We start from the raw sequence: 22,645 nt of genomic DNA on the forward strand, positions 1-22,645 counted from the left end.
TTGTCTTATATGAAATATAATAGTAAATTCGTAGCAAACACTAGTAAACGTTGAACAATAATTCAGTGGTGCTATTTACAGTGCGACACAACAATGCGATAAATCGTTATTAAAATACGAATTCGATGTCAGTACGTGTGCGCTTACCGTCATCATATTCAATGAGTCTTATTTGTATCGATTTTGCATTATCATATTTCCATCACAAGTTATCTCGATGAGTACAAAATTCACGAGGTAGTCAGTAGTATTGTTTTTGTGGATGAAAAACATAACGATAAATAACTTAGTTTTTTTAAAACACCAAAAGAATTAATTGGTTCCGATAACAATCAATGTAATACATAATATGTTCGTTCTTTACCAACGCTCTGTAAACACATCCCTAATTATACAATAGCAGTCTGTTTTAAAATAATGTAATATTTGTATTGTATAGCCTGGTAGGTTTAGTCACTAATTTTCCTATAACTTACGGTTGGTTCACGGGAGATGATAATATTTCGTTAATAGCGTATGAGTATTAAGTACTTATTTACCCTGATAATTCAGGCATGCGACTGACCATCTCTAAATCGGTATGAGTAGGAGTAGCCGTGGGATAGATAGGTTTACTTCTCAGGAGTTCGACAGCTCGTTTCGTAGCGTTTGTGTCATCAGGGGAGTAGTAGCAGGCTTACTTCTGAAGAGTTCAATGGCTTGTATAGTGATGCGTGTATCATCAGTGGAATAGTCGCAGGCCAGGTGGGCTTACTTCTGAGGAGAACATCAGTTTCTTCGGTGTAAGTCGTTAGGCGATTAGCCGTACTTACTTCTGGGCTCGTTTGGTGACGTGCGTAATGAGTCGAGCAGCCATAGGCTACATAGGGTTACTTCTGAGGAGCTTGACATCCTGTTCAATAGCGTGGGTGTCATTAGGGGAGTAGCATCGGGCTTACTTCTATGGAGCTCAACGGCTTGTTCGTCGACGTGTGATTCATCAAGGCAGTAGCCGCAGGATAGTGAGTCTTACTTCTGAAGAGTTTATCGGTGGTGGGTGTGTCATCAGTCGAAATTGGCTTACTTCTGAGGAGCCCACAGTATTTGGCGGCAGATGTGTCTTCACGGGTGTAACAGCGGGCTATGTTTGAGGAGTTCTACAGCTTGTTCGTTGAAGTGTGAGTTATTAAGATAGTAGCCGCGGGATAGTAAGTCTCACTTCTCAGTAATTCAACGATTAGGCCCAGGACAGACGGTGAAACGCAACTGCAACGAAACTGCAACTGCTAGTTACTTTTGAGTTGCATCTAAGTTTCTGCCATAGCGTCCGTTGAGAGACCACACATGACGCGACCAGTTTGAAACTTTCAGTTTCAGTTTCATTCATCAGAATCATCACAAAGTTGCAGTTTCGTTTCAGTTGCGTTTCCCGTCTGTTCTGGGCCTTAGTGTCCGGCGACGTGAATCAATGAGGAGTTTAGCCGCGGTCTAAATGGCCTATCTCTGAGGAGCTTGACGCTTAGTAAGCGGCAGTGTGCCATTCATTAGGAACATAGCCGCGAGCTAGATGTCCTATTTCGACAGTTTTTTCGGTGGCGTGTCTTCAAGGGAGTAACAACGGGCTTTTTCTGAGGAGCTTGACACCCTGTTCGGTGGCGTGGGTGTCATAAGGGGAGTTACAGCGGGCTTCTGACTTTTGCGGAGTGTAACGGCTTGTTCGTCGACGTGTGAGTCATCAAGGTAGTAGCCACAGGATAGTGAGTCTTACTTCTGAGGATTTCATCGGTGGTGGGTGTCATCAGTCGAGCGAGCAGCCACGGTCTAAATGGGCTTACTTCTGAGTATCTCAGAATATTTGGCGGCAGATGTGTCTTCACGGGTGTAACAGCGGGCTTACTTCTGACTTTTGCGGAGTGTAACTGCTTGTTCGTAGACGTGTGAGTCATCAAGGTAGTAGCCACGGGATAGTGAGTCTTACTTCTGAGGAGTTCTTCGGTGATGGGTGTCATCAGGCGAGCGAGCAGCCACGGTCTAAATGGAGCCACGAAGTTCAGAGTATTTGGCGGCGAATGTGTCTTCACGGGTGTAACAGCGGGCTATTTTTGAGAAGTTCTACAGCTTGTTCGTTGAAGTATTCAATGATTAGTGTCAGGCGATTTGAATCAATGAGTTTAGGCGCGGTCTAAATGGCCTATCTCTGAGGAGCTTGACGCTTAGTAAGGGGCAGTGTGCCATTCATTAGGAACATAGCCGCGAGCTAGATGTCCTATTTCATCAGTTATTTCGTCAGTAAGAACGGGCTTTTTTCTGAGGAGAATGACACCCTGTTAGATGGCGTGGGTGTCTTCACGGGTGTAACAGCGGGCTTACTTCTGACTTTTGCGGAGTGTACCGGCTTGTTCGTAGACGTGTGTCATCAAGGCAGTAGCCACGGGATAGTGAATCTTACTTCTGAGGAGTTCATCGGTGGTGTTATCAGTCGAGCGAACAGCCACGGTCTAAATGGGCTTACTTCTGAGTATCTCATGGTGCGTCCAGACTGGGCGAATTAGCTCGCGCGGCACGCTGGTCATCCTGCTCACTCAAGAGCAGATAATGTTGAGTTTGCCGCGCGAGCAAATTCGCCAAAATATTCTAATGTATTTGGCGGCAGATGTGTCTTCACGGGTGTAACAGCGGGCTTACTTCTTCTTCTTCTTACGAATTCGTTGCTAGTCCTGCGGCCGGATCAGTTGCCAGGCTCGATGGGTGCCGGTTGGAACACGTAGACGGAGTCGTCGAGCCAGTAGTAGGCCTGGGCGAAGTCTCCCTCGCACAGGTAGGGCGCGCGTGCCCACGCCCGCAGCGCCCAGCCTGCGCTTCGCATTTGTTCGACTAAAGCCGTCGCCTGCTCCTCGAAGCCGGCTCCAGTTACGCCCAGTCGCTCTTCGGGCTTGTGGTCTGCTGTCACTGTAAGCACATATCGAATTGTGGTTAGTTACTATCCAAATCAATTTTAATTTTTTTTCATCCAAACAGGTGAATCTAGTGGTCAAATACAGCCACTTTTTGTATAGGATTGGGATCTAAAAAAATATACAAAATAAAGATTCAACTACCAGGTGTTACAGTTTGTATGAAGAAGTGATAATTGTCTTTAGTTATCGATGTAAATCCCGCACCATAATCACCCAGGATTGGGCATGCTTTGTTTCCATGTGTAATGTTTGTGACATCAATTAACGAGAGTAGGTACATGGTAGCAGAGCAGCACGACGATCCACGAAGATCCTGTACTTCTAGAATAGAAAACTGCAACATCCAACAGGTTCTGCTTAAAATCCCATTGGAGCTGCTTCGAGTTCGAGTTTTTACCTTCGACGTAGGGCTTGTAGGGCAGCACGAGCGCCAGCAGCAGCAGGCGCGTCCCGCAGCATGGAGCGCGGCCGCTGTGCGCAGCAGGTCACAGCGCTGAGTGTCGCTCACCTTCGACGTAGGGCTTGTAGGGCAGCACGAGCGCCAGCAGCAGCAGCCCGCCGGGCGCGAGCGCGGCGCGCGCGTCCCGCAGCATGGAGCGCGGCCGCTGTGCGCAGCAGGTCGCAGCGCTGAGTGTCGCTCACCTTCGACGTAGGGCTTGTAGGGCAGCACGAGCGCCAGCAGCAGCAGCCCGCCGGGCGCGAGCGCGGCGCGCGCGTCCCGCAGCATGGAGCGCGGCCGCTGTGCGCAGCAGGTCGCAGCGCTGAGTGTCGCTCACCTTCGACGTAGGGCTTGTAGGGCAGCACGAGCGCCAGCAGCAGCAGCCCGCCGGGCGCGAGCGCGGCGCGCGCGTCCCGCAGCATGGAGCGCGGCCGCTGTGCGCAGCAGGTCGCAGCGCTGAGTGTCGCTCACCTTCGACGTAGGGCTTGTAGGGCAGCACGAGCGCCAGCAGCAGCAGCCCGCCGGGCGCGAGCGCGGCGCGCGCGTCCCGCAGCATGGAGCGCGGCCGCTGTGCGCAGCAGGTCGCAGCGCTGAGTGTCGCTCACCTTCGACGTAGGGCTTGTAGGGCAGCACGAGCGCCAGCAGCAGGCCGCGCGTCCCGCAGCATGGAGCGCGGCCGCTGTGCGCAGCAGGTCGCAGCGCTGAGTGTCGCTCACCTTCGACGTAGGGCTTGTAGGGCAGCACGAGCGCCAGCAGCAGCAGCCCGCCGGGCGCGAGCGCGGCGCGCGCGTCCCGCAGCATGGAGCGCGGCCGGCTGCAGCGGTCCAGCAGGTTCAGCATGCACACGCAGTCGAACTGCTTCGTGCGCCACCAGTCGTCCACGTCCAGGAGCCTGCAATCACGAGCGAAGGGTGGAATACACATTTTTTGTTAGATAGCAGGCCCTTTTCAGAGCACTTCCACTACTTACACACGCCTCAAATACAGCCAGAAATGCTTTGCCCATTACGACTTTCCCCGTCAGAAAAGCGAAGCCACTAAAACCCGACGGTGTCCACCAGCTCATTGGGATTCGCGAGTTATTGTCCTTACTTGGACTTTCGTCTGCAGCTGCATCTCAAGCTATGACTTTCTCTTGAGCGAGCCTCTCCGGCTTCAAAGGGTCCACTTATCCTAATCTCTTCCTCCGGTGCTTTTCTATAGAATGCCACAAATAACAAACCGAAATAATATCGAGCGAAGCTGTAGACACATGCTAATTTTATTTTATTTTATTTTTATTTTTATTTTCTAATATGTTAATAGTAAATAACTCACGTGTATCCTTTACTCAAGAGCGTCTTTCGCATGCTGGCCGAGATTTCCGTCGCGTACTTCTCCCCGTAGAGGTGCGCGAAGCGGCGACTGACCTCTCCGTCGCCGGCGCCGACGTCCACCAGCGAGCCGGAGCCGTCGGCGCCGCGCCGCGCCGCGCGGAGCATCGAGCGAGCCTGCGCCTCGGATAGCACGAACATGGAGCCGCGGCCTAACCAGCTGGAATATTACAATCTAATAAGTAATGTAGGACATTTTTATTGGAATACAATTGACCGATTTCTTGGGTAGGTATAGTATAGCCAGTCCCATATTACGAGAGATCGCAACATTTATAATCAAACTGTTTCAGGGCTATTTGTGTTAACCCTGATCCACCAGGAAGATGCGGTATCTAAAACGATATTACTCAAGTCATTATAAAGTCTTTCTCCAAAGAAAAACAACTTTGTAAAGTGCAGAGCTAGCAATACCGCAGCGATCGCGGCCGTAGCTCACATACGATGAGTGCTGCTAGTACAACTATTAATTTTCTTATCTAACTTAATTGTCGAAACAACAAAGTCGACTCGATGTTTGAACCTTCTAATTTGAGGGGGGTAACTTCTTTGAAAGCTATTTGTAAGGCAGTCGCGGCGGAGCTGGGCAACAATAGCGCAATTATCCACTACCGTTGGTCGTGTGGTCGGAGGTGTACCGCGTCGGGGCGCAATTACCCGGGATTAAACACAAAGCGAGCTGGGCCCGGGGCCGCGCCGGGCCGGGCTGGCGGCCGGCGCGGCAAATTGTGCGCCCGCGGCGCCCGCTCCGCCGACGTCTTCATCGCGCCCCGGGCAGCGGCGAAAGTGGATAATGAGTAGTAAATCCCGCTCTCATTAGCCGAGAGCGAGCGTCGCGCCGATCGATACGAATTCGTCTTCGCCGGGTAAAGGGATAATCGCGGCGAGGCCCGAGCTCTGTTATTAGCCGTAGTACCATATATCACGCGGCGCATTTCCCGGCCCCCGGCGTCCGCGCCGCAATTACCGCACCGCAAACAGCGCACTCGTACGGTCACAATACCCTATTAGGATAACCTTATAGGCGTAACGACGATTTCTCAGCAGAAACGGAATTTTGGAGGTAATTTTAAAGGGGTATTGCTCGACTTAAAGAAACAACCCAGTCTTTCAAAGGTATTCACATTATTATTATAAGCGGTATGCATAATTTTATATTGGCATTTTGACATTAAATATCGGAATTCCTGCACGCTGTCAAGATAAATTCTAAAGTTCATCCAACACTTTTGATTGAAAGCTTAGAATTTAAACAGCGAGTACCTATACTTTTTATTTGATTGTGAGGCGATATAGACAGTTAAAAAAGACTTCATGCAATGTAAAGCACTTAATTGTAGAAGATACAAAGCATTGAACCTTGTCAAAGGAGTTCGTGCTTTCAGGTGCGGGTTCTCAGAATTTCTCGTAGTCTCATCTTCCACAAAGCGGAACTAATAATAACGCGAGTATCGATCATTATTGATAGACAGATTGCGCGCTATAACTCTCCATTGCCAGAAGTGAATAACAACATTTTCTGACAGACGAGTCTTCTTTTCTTCTGTCATCTGCAATTTTATTAAGAGTAGGCGAACACCGTTGATTTTTCGTCGGCCGATAGTTTAGTCGGGCAGTTGATCATTATGGGCATGTATGGGAGTGCGCACACTACGTCGATTCGATTTGGCCGATTCTTCATACAATTTAAAATCGGGCACAACTCGTAAAATACTCTAAAGAAACCGGATATTATGATTAGTCTTTAGATAAAGACCTTCTTTATTTCGACAGGTCTTAAAGCATGGTCTCCTTAAACAACTATGGATAGAGACATAATGCGTTGATGTTTTCTTTCTCTTTCTCAGTCTTTCTAAGATATTAGGTGTATGTAGGATTTTGAGGATTTTCTTACGTAACAGTAACTGGTCATTTTTGTAGAGTCACGTGGAGACTTATGCCCTTTATAGCGCGCCCTGCGCCAGAAGGGGGTTATGTTTATTCAAGTGAAATGAGAATTTTACACTATTACGAGTACCCTTAATAACAAAAAGCTTGCAAAAAGTTCCCTCCTAAGATATTGGAAGGGGAACTGATTGAGGACTCTACATTGCTCCGGTCTCGACTTGAACTTGACCGTATTTTTTTAATATTGAAGTCTGTGTTGTCAGTATTGTCACAATCAAGGCATATTCAGATGAATCCATCAGTTATGTAATAAATCGACATTCGATACTCTAATGACGCTCTCGGGGTGTAACGAGCTGTCTCGGCGCAGCGGATATCGCGCCGGAGTCGCCGCAGCTCGCAGCGCGTCGCGGCCGCGTCGCCGGCGCCGCGTGATTGCTTTATTGTCCCGTCCGCACACGCTATACATGATACATGAAGCGCCGCTCGCCCGCAGCTAATGAGCTCCGCACCGCGTAATTGTCACCGGCCGCGGGAAACTCGTGGGATTCCGCCGCTGACACGCGATTGACTCACCCGCAAAAACCGGCCGAATATGACGTTCGTTACACTGTTGCCGGCCGCGCTACATGATTGATTTATTAGTACCATAACCAGAATGAGCATTGTTGTCGGGGTTGCTTCTTTAAACCGCACTTAAAAGCGTCAAACCTGTATCAGTTGAGGAGTTCTCGGTAGTTTAAACGAAATGTGTGCTGCATTAGGCCGTTGAAAACGTTTTCGAATGGAATATTAATGGCGAGCTGCAGGAGAAGGTGATAAAACTTTCGCATCGGTAATGCAGTTGCTTTTTTACGTATTCCTCGTCTCGCAGCGTCAACGTCTCGGGTGCACAAAGACGCATATGTACAAAACGAAACGAAGTCCCTCGCGGAAGGACACGATATAGCGAAGTTGAAAATTGTGCGGCAAGGGGTGATGTGTAAATCGAGTAGAGCAGTAGGTGGATAGGCGGGCGCCGAGTATCTATTTCAATAGAATGCGGTGGCTTGCAACAAGGAATCCGATGCGGTTATCGACGACGGAGGTGAGAGATGTGTCGCCGGACAGGGCCGGGGGTCGGGGGGCTCGTATCGCGATTGCATCGGAGAGCAAACAAGCGGGCGGGGTGTCGCGGTGGCCGGGGGCGCTCAAATCATATTACCCCCGGCCTCACACCCGCCTCGCGCCACACACGTCATTTGAGTGTGCGTCGCTATGGCGACGGCCCGGGCCGTGCATGATATTAGTACGTGTGCGCTCATCTCCGGGCGTTTAAACTTAACGCGCCGCCGCCGCCGCCTCGCGCGGGAAATTAAAACCGGCTCCGGACCGGAAGGCGCAATCGACCCTCGCTTTTCGCACGACGCTGCCTCGCCAGCGCTACCTCCCAGCCATATACATACGATTATCTCGCCGTACCGTATCCCCGCTAAATGTCTGCTTCTCACACCGGAATGACCACTTTAGTTTGGCTTTAAATGGCAATTAGAGTTGTGTTATTTGATATCACTGAAAACTTGATAAAATATTTATACCATTTCACTCTACGCAAACTTACGACAATTGAAAACAATCTATGCACTTACATTTATTCAAAATTGGCTTTAACGAGTTGTAGTCGGAGAGCGTAGTTATTATAGTAGAGTTGGCCTCTAGCCAATCAAGCTATACTTATGTTGCAATAAACTTATCCTATAACAGTCCTGCTTATACTTCACGTTATTTTGTATACGGCTGTACTTTTAGCGAATATTGAACGTTTGTTGCATTTCAGCGTCGGATCGGGTGTAATATGGTAATAATCGGGTGTAATAATGAGAGGCGTAATTTCCTAAGACATGCATAAAGTAGTATTGTACGAGTACTGTACCTTTATGGGCACTTGGGCGTAAAATATGATAATAGGTAGAATCAAAACATTCTTAGCGTTATTTGTGTACATAAATAAGGCGGCTGCGCCGGGCCGCAGGAAGCGCCCCTCCCCGTATGTAGATAGCTACACATTTGCTTTGCTCAGACATTGTCGCTTTCAGGCACCTCATTAGAGGCGTCCCATGTGAGCCTACCCCCACCCTCCCCCACTCGGGCGGCGGCAATTCTTTCTCTGAGCTCGCAAACTCGGCTGGATAATTACACTTAGATAGTAACCGACGAAGGCTTTGTGTTTTAGATTGGTTTAGATTTATGTTCTTATTTGTTTTGTTTTTGGGAAAACCACTCTTGTGTTCATTTAATTGTGTCGTTCAGTTATAATAAAACAAAACCGTTTAAGTTACCTCCCTTCATGCCTTTCATGAATAGAATTTGAAGTTAATCAATAAAGCACCAAACAATTTCCAAAATAGAATAACGTACGGTAATCTAGAATAGAACACAAGCCTGAATTCTATTCTGGGAAAACTGGGGTATAGATATAGTCTTTTAGTGACAAACGAAACTCTACACGAGCAGAACTAAGGGCAAAGCTAGTGACAAAAATTTAAACCATCGTATACTTACTCGGAGGAAATTATTTATCAATCGACATGGGAACTCTACCAAAAACGATTTATGAAGTACCTAAGCACCGAATTACCAAAAATGTAGAGCGACTCTATATCGGTATCATATTAATAGGATTCCAATACGAAAAACTAAGCAAAGCTTATTGCCTGCCTACACATATACACACATATGCCGAATAAGTTAGCCGAACCCATAAAAGACGATTCGGAAAAGTTTCAGAGTGTATTAGGGCGTAATAAAAATCAAGTTCGATAGCGCATAATCGAACGTCACACAACAGCAACCCGGGCAGCCTCGAGTGGCAATAAACTATAAAAAAGTGGATAGTAAAATGTATAAACAATGAGAGTTCGCCTAAAACGTTTTAGTGTTAAGAGTGGCCCCATAAACCGTTGACACGCACCCGTAAAATATTAACGATACCTACAAGAAAAATGACGACTATCAATGTAGGTACCGATTTTCGGTCGCGAGGACGCGCTACAAATAATGGCGGGGCAGAATTTATACGCGGACCCGAATTGCCCCGATTGAATATTTTACCAGGCCACGAATGCGTCCGACGATATTTTTCTATTTCACCGCCCATTTTTACTATCAATTGCTTAGTTTCCCCTTTAATATTATTCGTGCGGCGACTCGCCCGTTCCGCCGTGATGCTAAAGGAAAAGATTCAAATAAACAATAACGGGGGCAGATCAATTAGGTGTGTCAGCGTTTTCTACGTTCCTCTCTTTTCGTCGATAATGTTTTCGAACAGTTCGATAATGGTTATCAAATGTTTTGTGAACTCACAAACAATTTACGAGAGAAATAAAAAAGTTACGAAATATTTTTTGTAGAGAAACGTGTTATTGTTAAGAGGTCGCTTTATTTATAGAGATCTCATAGCTCAACTAGGTATTTAAAAAAAGGAACAATTATAAAAAGACAATGAATAAAAAAGAATTTCACATCTATGGCAAAGGAATGAGTTTACTTTTTGGCAGCAGGGTCGTCGTTGGAACTTTCAGTCAGTTCTTTATATCGGCTAATCTTTTTGGAATAAATTTGAATTGAATTTCGTGGCTTTCTGTCTTTTACGATTTACGACAAGCATACTTAAAAAGGTTTTAATGTATTTTTATCATTGTGTCCTTTGCTTAGCGTCGATAATGTAACCCAGTGAACTATTAATAACTCGCGTGGCCTTACATTGTGTTAGTAAGTAATAATATTTGCGAAGTCGCTGACGGTTATATGCTTAGCGTTTCGAGAACACAATAACCTTTAAAAGGTGTAAAGGCGTGGGCTCAATTCGAGTCCCAGTCAGAGTTTAAAATAACTTCTCCGAGACGAATGGTTTATTGCTTATTGAGTAGCTCTGACGAAACGCGCCTCTGACGATAAAACTCGCCCCGAGTGGAATCTCAGTCAATATCACAATATACGCGCGACATTGAAATTATCGCTCGGTGGGAGGCGCGGTGCGGGCTGCGGCCGCGGCCGGTGCGGCGGACGTCGCTAAAACAAAATAACCGCTGAAACAATGCGCATTGTCGCGCGAGATGCGTGCGCGCACCACGCGGCGTCGCGTCCGCACCGCGTGACGCGTAATCGCGTCGCGTCGCACTCTAGGGCTACCTTTCAGTAACTATCACTGGCGAAAAGCTCAATACGACTTGTTACTGTTATTATAAGTATCACAAAACTAACGAAGCTTACACAATAACTAATAGAGCCTTCCAAAAATTCAGTTCAGTTCGATAATGTAAACAATGAAGGTACAAAATAATAAATGGTTACAATTGGCAGCTGATAATAATGGAATGCTTTTTAATTTTGAACTAATTAAGGCGTTTAGAAACATTTTACCAGTTGCAGACTGAAAGCTTGTGAAGTCCAGCCACCGAAGCAGCCCTAGGCAGCGCCGCTCGGCGCGGGCGCACGCGGCTCGTTAGCGGCGCGCGCGCCATTGGCCGGCGCGCGGTGGGCGGGGCGCGCGACAAACTGCGCGCACGCAAATAGCGCACCCGCACACAAATTAAAACAATAAAATGAAAGTAATAAAACAAAGTGAGCACTGAAGAGTATCCACTATCGAGAGCCTTAATGGCCGAGCGGAGGCGGCGGCGTCTCGATTTATTGAGCCAGCTCTTCGCCTTCGACTGATCGGCCACTCGAATTGGGATGCACTCATTGTTAGTCAAAACTCATCTTTATTCCGGATAAATTATATTTTGATCATCGAAACTGGTTGTTCCAGATCGATAAGGGTTTTAAATCATGTCAGAAGCCAGACTTTGAATTCGTCTGATTTGACTTTAGAATTGAATTAATCTGACTCATGAAATGAGTTGGCCCTATTCTTAATACAGAATGATTGTTTCATTTGTACATATTATTATGTATGAGAGAAATTTACTGTCACAGCACAGCGGATATGTAGTAGCGATTAAGCTGGTCATGCGTGCAAGTGAAATGCTTGTAAGTGGACATCGACCATGAGTGGTTTCCATAGACTAGGTAAGCGAACGACGCATTATAATACAATGATACTTATTCGAAAGCCATTAGTGGCATTTATACGCAGTTGAGTTGCAATAATATTAAAATTTCCTTCTGAAGTTTACAAACGAAACTGAAACACGGACGTAAACAACAACACGGAAATAAATTCTGCCAAATATAATTTCATTGGCATTTTGTAATATTACAAAGCTCAAAGAATACTGTCTGCTTGAATAAAATATTAGTTAATCAAGTGACGCGGTTTGAAAACATACGTGTAATAAGAGCATGGAAACAAATACATTTCTTTGCTTTTTATTTTCCTTCAATGTCCAGCAATAAAATATTGTATCAGTCACGTTTCCTTCTTCCAACATTTCTAATTTCTAAGCGCTTATCTTTCAGTTCTCACTTGCTTTTGTAGGTCAAATTATACGAGTTTTTAACTAATCACGCTACTTTTTTCGTCGCTACGTACTTGTCATAATTTTTGCCGAATATTTTTTACGTCATTGAAGTCGACGACCTCCTACATTTTACACACTATCTACGAGTAAAGACGTTTTTATAGAGATGTTTTCCTCAAGCTGTTTTCCTTAATATTTGAGGAGAATGAAAATTAGAATTCAGTGCTACAAGTCCGGAATGGAATGAATGTAGCCTAAAGAAAGGCTGTGTGTTACTTTTTTCTGATTTTCTACAGCCTAATGGTTGTACGACTGTAGAAAATTTACCACCAGGTAGACCGTTTGTTTACCAATTTCAAAATACAAGCATTCAGTGAGGAAACTGGCGCTGGCCGCGTTCCCGTAACGAATGTCGTCTCATTTACTAATGTGTCACATGCAGGCGGCGTTGTTTCAGGGGGGCGGCGGGCAGGGGTGAGGGAGGGGGAGGGAGATGACCAATGGCGTGCACCCTCGCTCGGACGATGCAACGTTAATTACGTTCCCGCTCTGAAATCTCGCCGCAGATACGGGATTTCACGGAGGAAATTGGTATCCATTTTCCAGTCTTCCTATCTTTTCTAGATCTGTAATTAGAGGCTATCTCTTGGATTTGCTTTTTATGTAGCGTTGTATTAACGCTGAGCCATTACATATTACATTGCCTTTTTAATTAACAAAATCTATAGACTATACACTAACTCACACAACAGTAAATCAACCGTAGAATGGAAAATTTACCTAATAAGAATAAAAAGTGAGAAACCTCATTACTTATTCGAATTAAATTCCAAGAAGAGTTTCAAACTTCAATTATCTCGTTTTTTGAAACCAAGAATCATAAGTTAGAATCGTGGACTTATCACTTTAATTGCATTTACATTACGCCATTAAACACAGAAAATTATTAAGTAGAAAAGCTAAAAGTGTAATTATCCGATTGTACGAAACACAAAGTCTTGACAGCAGTGTTCTTAACGAATACTTTATAGGATAACTAAAATGATGTTTTAAAGCCTTTTTGATTTATATTTACATTATTATCTTTAATTACTAAAAAAACTTTTATAAAAACTTGTAACGATGTTTACTACCTTAAATATAATTACGGTGTGGATGAAGATTCAAGAGAAGTGGATCGTGGGTTCGCAAACGGCGGGCGAGCGGCGCTCATCAGGGCAGAATAAACATTTGACGTCAGAGCGTGATTGTGAAAAGGACCGTGATTACACTAGCGCGTAGTTAGCGGAGGCTTCATTAGGACGCGGGCGGGGTGGCTCATCTCGGCGGGTGCATCGCAGCTGCGCGCGCAAACAAATTAAAACGTAAGACGCGCCCTAATCAATAGCCGACTCCGCCGCGAAGCCGAATTAACTCGCCCGAATGAAAAAATGAACAAAATTATATTCGCGCGAGACCTCAACCCCCGCCCGCCGCTCGAGGAAATTGCTTTTCTTTCAGTGGGCGCGCACACACGCCCGCGCCCGCAGCGCGGAGAGGGTTAGCGCCGACACACACAATATTATAATTTACGTTTCCTCGTATATCGAGGTGTAAGTAGGTACTTTACCTGGGCGTTTCGCGCCTGCTCAGCCCTCGGCTCACGCTAAATCTGAGCTTTATACGTTCACTTGACGCGACGAGAGCAATATTAGTTTCGAGCCAACTCCATCCCTACTACAATATTTATTAACGCTCTACGGGGTTTGATATATTTTTTCATTTTCCCCTTTAAAAGCAAACGCTGATACCGTAATTTCCTTCGATTGAAGCGACGCCTCAGGGCGCTTATCAAGTGAATCGTTTGATAATTTTACGAATCGAATGATTACTAACTTATACAGAATGAGGTTGTGAAAGTATAAAATTGATAAGTAATGTAAGAACCCGTCTTCTGATTAATGCTAGAGTCCTGAGGACTGTTATTGTTAGATATTGCATACAATTAATGGCAATGTGCTTTGATTTCTTTAGAGTTATAAATTATATGATGGTAAATGATAACTCGATCTTATCATTTTTGTTTACCGTTAGACGATGACTAGCTCTTGATGAACAGAACATTTGACTAACCATACCTTTTTAGCACTGTAACTTAAAACGTTCACTAATAGAACCAGGAAACCATTATGTCGGTATATAAAGTTCATTAACACGTTGGCAGAATTCCTATCCCCTAACACCCCTTATATTATCCTCCACCTACCCTTATTATATCTTCGGTCATAATATGCCGCGTACATACTTAGGGGATCCGGTTTCATTATCCCGGGTAGGTATCGCCCACCTACGTGTGTTGTTCATGTGCGTCCCGTATACGGTGCACACTAAGAGAGCAGGTTTCATTAACACAAGCTCGGCCGCCCGCCCAATTAACGCGGCCGATGAGATGGCCGCCCGCCTAAAGTCCGCTCGGCCAATGGCGGCCGCGCGGGGATTAATTAAGTAAGTTCCCGTCTGCCACCCCCCTCCCTCGCCCCCTCACACCCCCCGGCTCCGGAGTCTGCGGACACGCCCGGAAAACTAACCACCTAATGAGGGGAGATGACCTCACGAGACTGTGTGCTTTGTCTATGTACGAGTATGCGGTAGGGTTGACACTAATCAAGTGGCTGCATCCGCTGGCGTCGAGCCTTTGGCGGAAGAAATCTGCCAGGCTCAGGAGAAAGCTCTCAATAATCACCAGGAGAAAGATCATAAGCATTAGAAAAAAAGCTCGATATCTAAGTTTTTATCTTGCAAATCACTAATCTTCCTCATTTTTTGTAGTTGTTATATTTCCATACTACATTTCCTTGTTCCCATATTCCCCAAAGATTGCAAAGAAAAATGTATTCCAGAGTGAAACATGTGAAACTTTTCCGGGGCATTATCTGTAGCAGCCCTAGTGAAAACTACGTTTGTTCATTTGTGTGTAAGTGTCAGCCTTTTGTGTTTGTTATGTAAGCGGTGTGGCGTCGTCACATTACGTACGGGCGCGTTACCTAATGTGTAACTACATATGCCTCATACTCTGTAACATTACGCGGCCCAGGAGGCGACCCTAGCGATCTCGCCATAACTGAAATTTATTCGAGAGGCGACCATGTTACAGAAAGCCATTAAAATTCAAATTAATTTAATCATAATTTGCGTGTGCTGTATAACAAATTTGTTTTCGGACGAGCTTTTACAAAGTGTGATTAATATTTTGATAAAGGTATCTTCAAAGGTTCCCTTCGCACTCATTTTGGTGACGAGGAGAATAAAAAATTGTCGTCGATAATTGAAATAAGAAGTTTAAAAATACGCCGTCAAAGTGTACCTTACGCATGTGAAGAAAGGAAATGTCATAAAGCGAATAGCAAAACCCTTGAAGCATCAGAGGGGTGAGGTCAATTAAATTGTAACGTGTTCAAAGAGAATAGTGACAGAGGGATCTAATATAATACAAAGGCGGTCGCGCAGGGGATCTCGTGAGGCTTTCAGCTTCAGAAATTAATTGTGAACTTAATATTTCGATTCGTTGGTGTTTTCCCAGAAAAATGACGTAATATTTTCCTCTTACACTATGCCTCTCAATCTGATCAATCTGCGACACATCTTATGGGTTTGTTGTTATGGTTAGTGTAGGTAGATGTATGAGCGCGAGAGGAGTCGGAGGTCAATTAAACAAGGAGGTCGTGCGACGGAAGCGCCATGACAGATGAGGGTGGAGGCATTGTTTGCGCCCCTGTATGTAGGCCGGACGATGATTGAATACGATCGGCGCACATCAGTGTGTGTGATATATGGATATTAGAGGTGGGTAAATGAGGACAAAGTGAGGAGGTATAAATATAACATCACGTCAGCTTATGTGTATCCCCGACTCCCCCCTGTAGCCTTGGTATTATGGTGAAGTTATAACTTCAACCTTTTCTCATCATCTTCAAAACAATGGTAATGTAATTTTGCAGCAATTAATCAACCTACTATAGTTTACAATGAAACATGCAACATTCGTAATTATTATAAAAGTATTTAATGGAAAACTAGAAAAAAAAGTACAACAATGTTTAATGAAAGCTTATCATAACTTTGTGCCTTTACTTACATTGACAACATAATTCTTTTTTGACAACATATTTAATTTATAACAAGAAAAATAGACATTCAACTGTTATTTTTGAATAAAAGTTGAAGTGTATCGAGAAAAAGAAAACAGTGAAAACGGTGGTGATACTTATTGGGGCGTTTCCACCTCGCAGCGGCGATAATATTAAATGCGATCGCAGCCTTACCTTATTCAATTTATCATAGCTGAAAGTTTTCACCTGTAAACCCATGACAAAATAATAATAACAAAAGGCGCCTACTATTTTTGAAAATAAAATAGTGTAAGAAACTACTCAATACTACGAGAAACACTGAATCTTTATGAAGACGAGCGTACTTAAAAAAAATCTAGACTTTTTTTCGTGTTTCTGTACGACCCACTTAGGAGTTGACAATATTTTTTAAGTTCTAGCATTTACACAATTGTCAACGAAGATAAAATAAAGTAAAAGAGTGCTTCTCTTTCTGGTGAGTGTGGTTACCATATTTTCATAACCATAGTTTCACTATGTAGTCCAGTCATTTAAGCTTAAATTAGGTAAGAATCTCGGAATTAGAGATACCCAGCTGTAAGTCTGTAAATACTTGTATATTGACACCCTAAAAATTGTCTCAAAACCTACATATGGTAGGGTGTAAGCAACTATTAAATTTTAAGGTCAAAGGTCACAAAAATCGGTTTTTTGCGCTTTTTTTGGAAATATCTCATTTCCTGTGGGTTTTTTGCTATTTGTATTTATTATCAATATTGTAGAATACTAAATTCTCTACAAATTTTGTTTAAAAAATTTTTTTATACGGTGAACCGTTTTTGAGATAGAGGGCGGAGAGCGCGCGGTCACTGCATCACTTCAGGTCAACTTAAGCGGTTTAGGTTTTTCATATAAAAGGATTTTCCCGCTAAATAATTACGGTAATTACTTGTTGTAAATAAGCTTTAAGTTTACTAAGGTACCTACATGCCAAATTTCAAGCGTCTAACTTCCGTTAAGCGTTTAGATTTTTCATACAAAAGGATTTTCCCGCTAATTCCTGTTCCCGTGGGAATTCCTAAGTATACTATAACCTGCCCAGGTGTATGAAGAATAATTGTACCAAGTTTCGTTAAAATCCGTCGAGTAGTTTTTGTTTCTATAAGGAACATACAGACGGACAGACAGACAGACAAAAATTTTACTGATTGCATTTTTGGCATCAGTATCGATCACTAATCACCCCCTGATAGTTATTTTGAAAATATATTTCATGTATAGAATTCTGTCCGTCTGTATGTTCCTTATAGAAACAAAAACTACTCGACGGATTTTAACGAAACTTGGTACAATTATTCTTCATACACCTGGGCAGGTTATAGTATACTTAGGAATTCCCACGGGAACAGGAATTAGCGGGAAAATCCTTTTGTATGAAAAATCTAAACGCTTAACGGAAGTTAGACGCTTGAAATTTGGCATGTAGGTACCTTAGTAAACTCAAAGCTTAGTTACAACAAGGAATTCCCGAAATTCCCACAGGAATTAGCGGGAAAATCCTTTTGTATGACAAATCTAAACCGCTTAAGTAGACCTGAAGTGATGCAGTGACCGCGCGCTCTCCGCCCTCTATCTCGAAAACGGTTCACCGTATAAAAAAAGTTTTTAAACAAAATTTGTAGAGAATTTAGTATTCTACAATATTGATAATAAATACAAATAGCAAAAAACCCACAGGAAATGAGATATTTCTAAAAAAAGCGCAAAAAACCGATTTTTGTGACCGTTGACCTTGAAATTTAATAGTTGCTTACACCCTACCATATGTAGGTTTTGAGACAACTTTTAGGGTGTCAATATACACGTATTTACAGACTTACAGCTGGGTATCTCGAATTCCGAGGTGAACTTACTATAATGACTGGACTAATGGTTCATGAGTACTTCAATAAGATTGAGGTATAGTAACACTAAATACTCTAAACATCGGAAAATCACCAACGAAACTTTGTCAACATATTCATACGTACTTACGTACACATAAATAACTAGAGCCAGTAATCGCGTAGGAATCGTAGGATTTAAATATGTAGCCAAGTTCATAAATAAGTTAACAGCAATGAAACTTTTATGGGCCATATTCTTTATCTTGTTTTGAATTTCATCAGTGCGTCTGCAGTACAGGATTGTGCTGTTAAATTTTTTTCTCTGTCCTGATTTTACCGACAGACTTTTTGTGTTTTCCACGCACTATTATTTTAGATTGAGGGCTTTTAAGCTTGAATGAAAAGGCCTTAATCTTTTATTTGATGAAAATACAACTAAAATGACAGTCTTTGAAGTAGATAGAGATACAAATCTATGAGACACAAGCTTTACAAATTCTAATAAACACCATTGTCGATGGCTTCTCGCTGATTCAACAAAACTGGCCAGTTATTGTTGGCACTTGGCAGGGAAACAAAGAAACAAAATTGGAATAGGCGTTAATGTTCAGATATAACGGAGATTAGTGGCCCTCGAGGCCGGAGAGAATCAGCAGTGGGCCATAATCGAAGGCGGCAGGGTGGGGGTGCCAAAATAACTAATAGTTTTCGCGGGGGCGTGTTAGCATTTTTCTTCTGGCGGTGACGGGCGGGCGGCGGGGTGGCTGAATAACTCTCTTTCAGGAATAGCTACGCGGATCATTTATACTTCATCGACTTTGTTAATAACGCTGCCGGTGTTTGTGTTTTGTTTTTTATGGATTGCGCAAATTGTGCGGCACCCTGTGAGAATTGAGCTGGTATTTGAATAGCTGTAATGGTTGGACTGTAAAATAACGTTATTGAAAGCTTTGAGCCCATAGAAAATCTAGAATGATAATTGGTTTTCATTTTTCTTTACCTCAATGTATTGCGTTATTTATATTTGATAGACATATCAAATGGTTGTTCATTAATATGACTTTGAGATGATGTTAGTTTTCGGGGAACTATTACTCGTACGTTATGTAAAATCTTTCAAACTTTTAGCGCAATACCAAGAAAATGTAATACGCCAGTAAAATGATTATTTTTGCTTGACAACATTTTATTACTGGCATTTAAGTAAGTAGTCGAAATGCCGAAAGTACGTTGAATACAAACGCAATATAGTGTTGTAACGCGAGGCACGTGGAATAAAACATCACGTTAGGCAAATAGTTGCGCGTTTGAGCCACAGTGAGGTGCGTTGCGCACTCTACTGTTTAGGGAGGAGAGCTGTTCCAAAATATCGACAAATTCTTCATTTTCCATATTTCCATTAGGGACTTCGTCTACCACCTGACGAGGTAACTCTTGTCACCACACGCAGTTGTGTGGTTGTATGTGTGTGTTTTTTTCCAAATTATGAGAAGTCGTTGTTGTTTGCAGATGTATAAAGTTTTATTATTTAGTCGTCGAACAAACTGCTTTATAAGTGATTGGTATGATAATGAAGTAAATTAATTGGATATTATACTTACGATTACAATTTATACTTCATCATGGAATAATTAATGAAAGATTAAAGGCAATGAAAAAACTACCATCGGCATTTCCTGTTTTAAGTTTTTTGGACAAAACACATTCAATCAATTTAGAGCGCACGTGGCGGTTTTCTCACTTCATCGATAAAAACTGAACTTCAACATCACTATACGAACTCAATTCCTCCACCTACATCTGTTTTACGTTCCAATGAATAGCTGCATGCAAATAAAGCGGCGTTATTGTTTCTCTGAGGGGCCACACTCAGTTTAGGTCTTCATCGGGGGATGCGTGGAGATAAGCGCGTAGAGCCGTCAGCTTGGGATTGCTCAGTGCTCACTCTACCTGCGAGGCTTTCAGCGTTTTGACGTAAACTGCAGCTTTTATTCACGTTAAAATGTAAACCTTTCCTTAGTATTTGCTGGTAACTACAGTTGCAAGTTACTTGACGAATGTCTAGTTTGGTAGGTCGTGTATGAACCTGCAAGCCAACGGTTGCATGATTTTATCCCGCAAGGGAAGGAACACATTTTAGTGTGATGATCAAGAGAGAAGAAAAAACCTTGGAGGAGGCCTTTGTCCAGCAGTGGACGTCATTCGGCTGAAACGAACGAACGAACGATCAAGAGAATGAGTTAGGTATATGTAAATTAGAACTTGTAACTTGACAAAGAAATATGAATGACGTAGCATGAAATAACAACAAAATGTAGAGCATAGGGCAGCAACGACAATAATCCTGAGCTTTGGGTGCGTTTTTAAGGAATAGTAACATTTGCTTTGAACCTCGAATTGACCTACATGTAACTTCATTAATAGTCACTAGTTATTAATATTACCCATGTCATGATCTCCAAAATATAGAGTAAATTTTGTTACGAACGTAGAGAAAGGAAAAATGTGTAGAAAAAATTACGAAGTCCATAATTTCCCATTCGAGAGAGCTTTGAATTTTCCGGGAAGATTAATGCCCTACGCTCTTACCGAGGTCTCAGGTTATCTTTATGTCGTTTTACATCAAACATTAGGCTTTGCAATTAAGCTATATTTCTTTAGATTTACTGAAACTGAAATATAGATAAACTGTAGCCTGTTTTATCTTTGCAGAAATATCTGTACAGTTGGTACGTATATACCATGTACTACCTAGCCTATTGTTTTAGGTATCTAAAAGCGCACTCCCTCGTTCCTGGCGTTGATTAATCGCACGCCCCCTGCCGTCGAGCTCGAGAACGCCCGGAAAATCACAACCCTTTAGCTCTTAATTACCACGCCTTGCTTCAGCGCCGCGCCGCCATTGGCCAGGCCCCAGCGCCCCGCGTTTTAATTGGTCGCGCGTAATTAACGCCACGTAATCACCAACCGCGTCGCGCGAGGGGACCGCGTTCCTAATTTGAATTTTTAATTACTGCGCGGAAGCGACCGGCGGCGCTGATTGGTCGGCGCCTGTGTTTACATAGAGACAATGCCTATTGTCTTTGCGTTGGATAGGCTCAGTTTTTCCGGCGAACGCTCGTTATGTATCTGCTCGTTTGCATTACAAATATTAATTACGTATTTGATGTATGACTAATGTTATGTACTTGTAAACGAAACATTTAAGCTTTGTCCAATATCTAAAATACTATTACGGTTGGGAAAATTTAAATACAACTAATGAAATCTCAGAACCACTAGTCCAGTGCATCCAGCCTCCGCATCAACATAAGCACATGCCTCCGCAAACACGATTCAATCACTAAAGCGTCTACGTCCATGGCAGAAGCGGATAAACACGGGACACGCCGGCATAAAGCTTTCGTATTTCTAATTTCATAATGCACAGCGAGTATATCATTCGGCGGTATGCTAAGCAGCCGGTTATTTTAAATGACCATTAGCATAATGTTTGCGCGGGTGTGCATTTCCCGCGTCCGTGGCATTGCTGGGTGCCTAGCGAGTAGGCAGCGTGCACACTGGACAAAATATTTATAATTCTGTTTTTTAACTTTCAGTAAGTGCTTCACAAGCAGAAAAACCAACCGAAGATTTACCTCTCTGTCCTCTTATCTTAAAGGTAGGAACAGTTTAGCCTACACTCTACCAGGATGCATCATGCTAGTGGAATACATTATTTTAAAGGCCCTTGAACAAATCTAACTCCAATCGCTTTATCATGATTCAGTTAACTCGGGCGACAGTAGAAATTGATTTAATGAATGCGATTACCTTTATTATCAAAAGCTTATGATGTATGTTCCATAACTACTGGATAATGTTTGATTTTTATCTTATTGTGCGGTATAGTGAGTTAAATATCTCACTTGTGTGCACTTGCCTTTTGTATAGCGGAGCACAGCGCTCACTGCATGCCGAATTATCTCATTAGAAACATAATTTCGAAGAGCATGTGCAGACAAGCAAGCTTCGCTACACCATTAAAGTTTTTATTCATCCTGCTTGTATTTTAGCCCCAACGTTTATTTCAGATCTTAAACCAGCCAACCAGTTGCCTTTTGTTAGCGAGAGGTTTAATTAAATTAAATTAAATCTAATCCTCACGATGGAGCGAAACCCATTCAATTCACATAGGATGCAATTACCGCTTGCAACACCGTCGTTCCCATCGTACCTAATCAGCGATTCGTGATTGAAGAATTACGAGGCCATTCATTAGTGGAAGTAAGGTGGTGGCCGTCGCGGGCGCAGGCGTAGCGCACCGTCGCGATTAGAGAGGCGATAGACGGTGGCCGCTAAGGAGGTGTTTATGCGCCCGCTGACGTTGACTGACGCGCCCGGCCGCGCGACTCCTCCTTAATAAGGTAAATGAGATGCGGCCTGCGAGCCCGCAGCTTAAATTAGCCCCGACGCGGACGCCCTCAGCGCACCAATGTTCCTAACAAACGCCTTGTTACCCAAAGATTTATCCTAAACGAGCGGATTTTCCACGGAGATTTCGAGGTGTTAAAGTTTCGGATTCAGGCGATCAATTGTGGGAAACAAAAGCT

At 43.5% G+C, this 22,645-nt stretch overlaps 1 protein-coding gene and 1 long non-coding RNA gene across 2 annotated transcripts in view; both read right to left on the minus strand.

Annotated features, from left to right (window-relative positions):
- LOC114363158 (uncharacterized) lies at positions 1-1,189 on the minus strand. Its single transcript, XR_003656753.1, has 2 exons — positions 1,064-1,189; positions 1-1,011 (listed from the first exon to the last, which is right to left on the minus strand). It is a non-coding gene; the product is annotated as an uncharacterized LOC114363158 (long non-coding RNA).
- A 1,440-nt stretch (positions 1,190-2,629) lies between these two features.
- Positions 2,630-22,645, minus strand: part of LOC114363157 (methyltransferase-like protein 9) — a 54,117-nt gene continuing 34,101 nt past the window's right edge. Inside the window, exons 3-5 of the mRNA XM_028318799.1 lie at positions 4,693-4,908; positions 4,092-4,267; positions 2,630-2,928 (exon numbers count right to left, since the gene is read on the minus strand). Coding sequence (XP_028174600.1) covers positions 2,708-2,928; positions 4,092-4,267; positions 4,693-4,908 — 613 coding nt within the window. The 3' untranslated portion in view covers positions 2,630-2,707. The remainder of the gene's footprint in view (positions 2,929-4,091; positions 4,268-4,692; positions 4,909-22,645) is intronic.

Source organism: Ostrinia furnacalis, unplaced genomic scaffold (genome assembly GCF_004193835.3).
Source record: "Ostrinia furnacalis isolate ACB-3 unplaced genomic scaffold, ASM419383v2 OfSCF7013, whole genome shotgun sequence".
Lineage (NCBI taxonomy): Eukaryota > Metazoa > Arthropoda > Insecta > Lepidoptera > Crambidae > Ostrinia > Ostrinia furnacalis.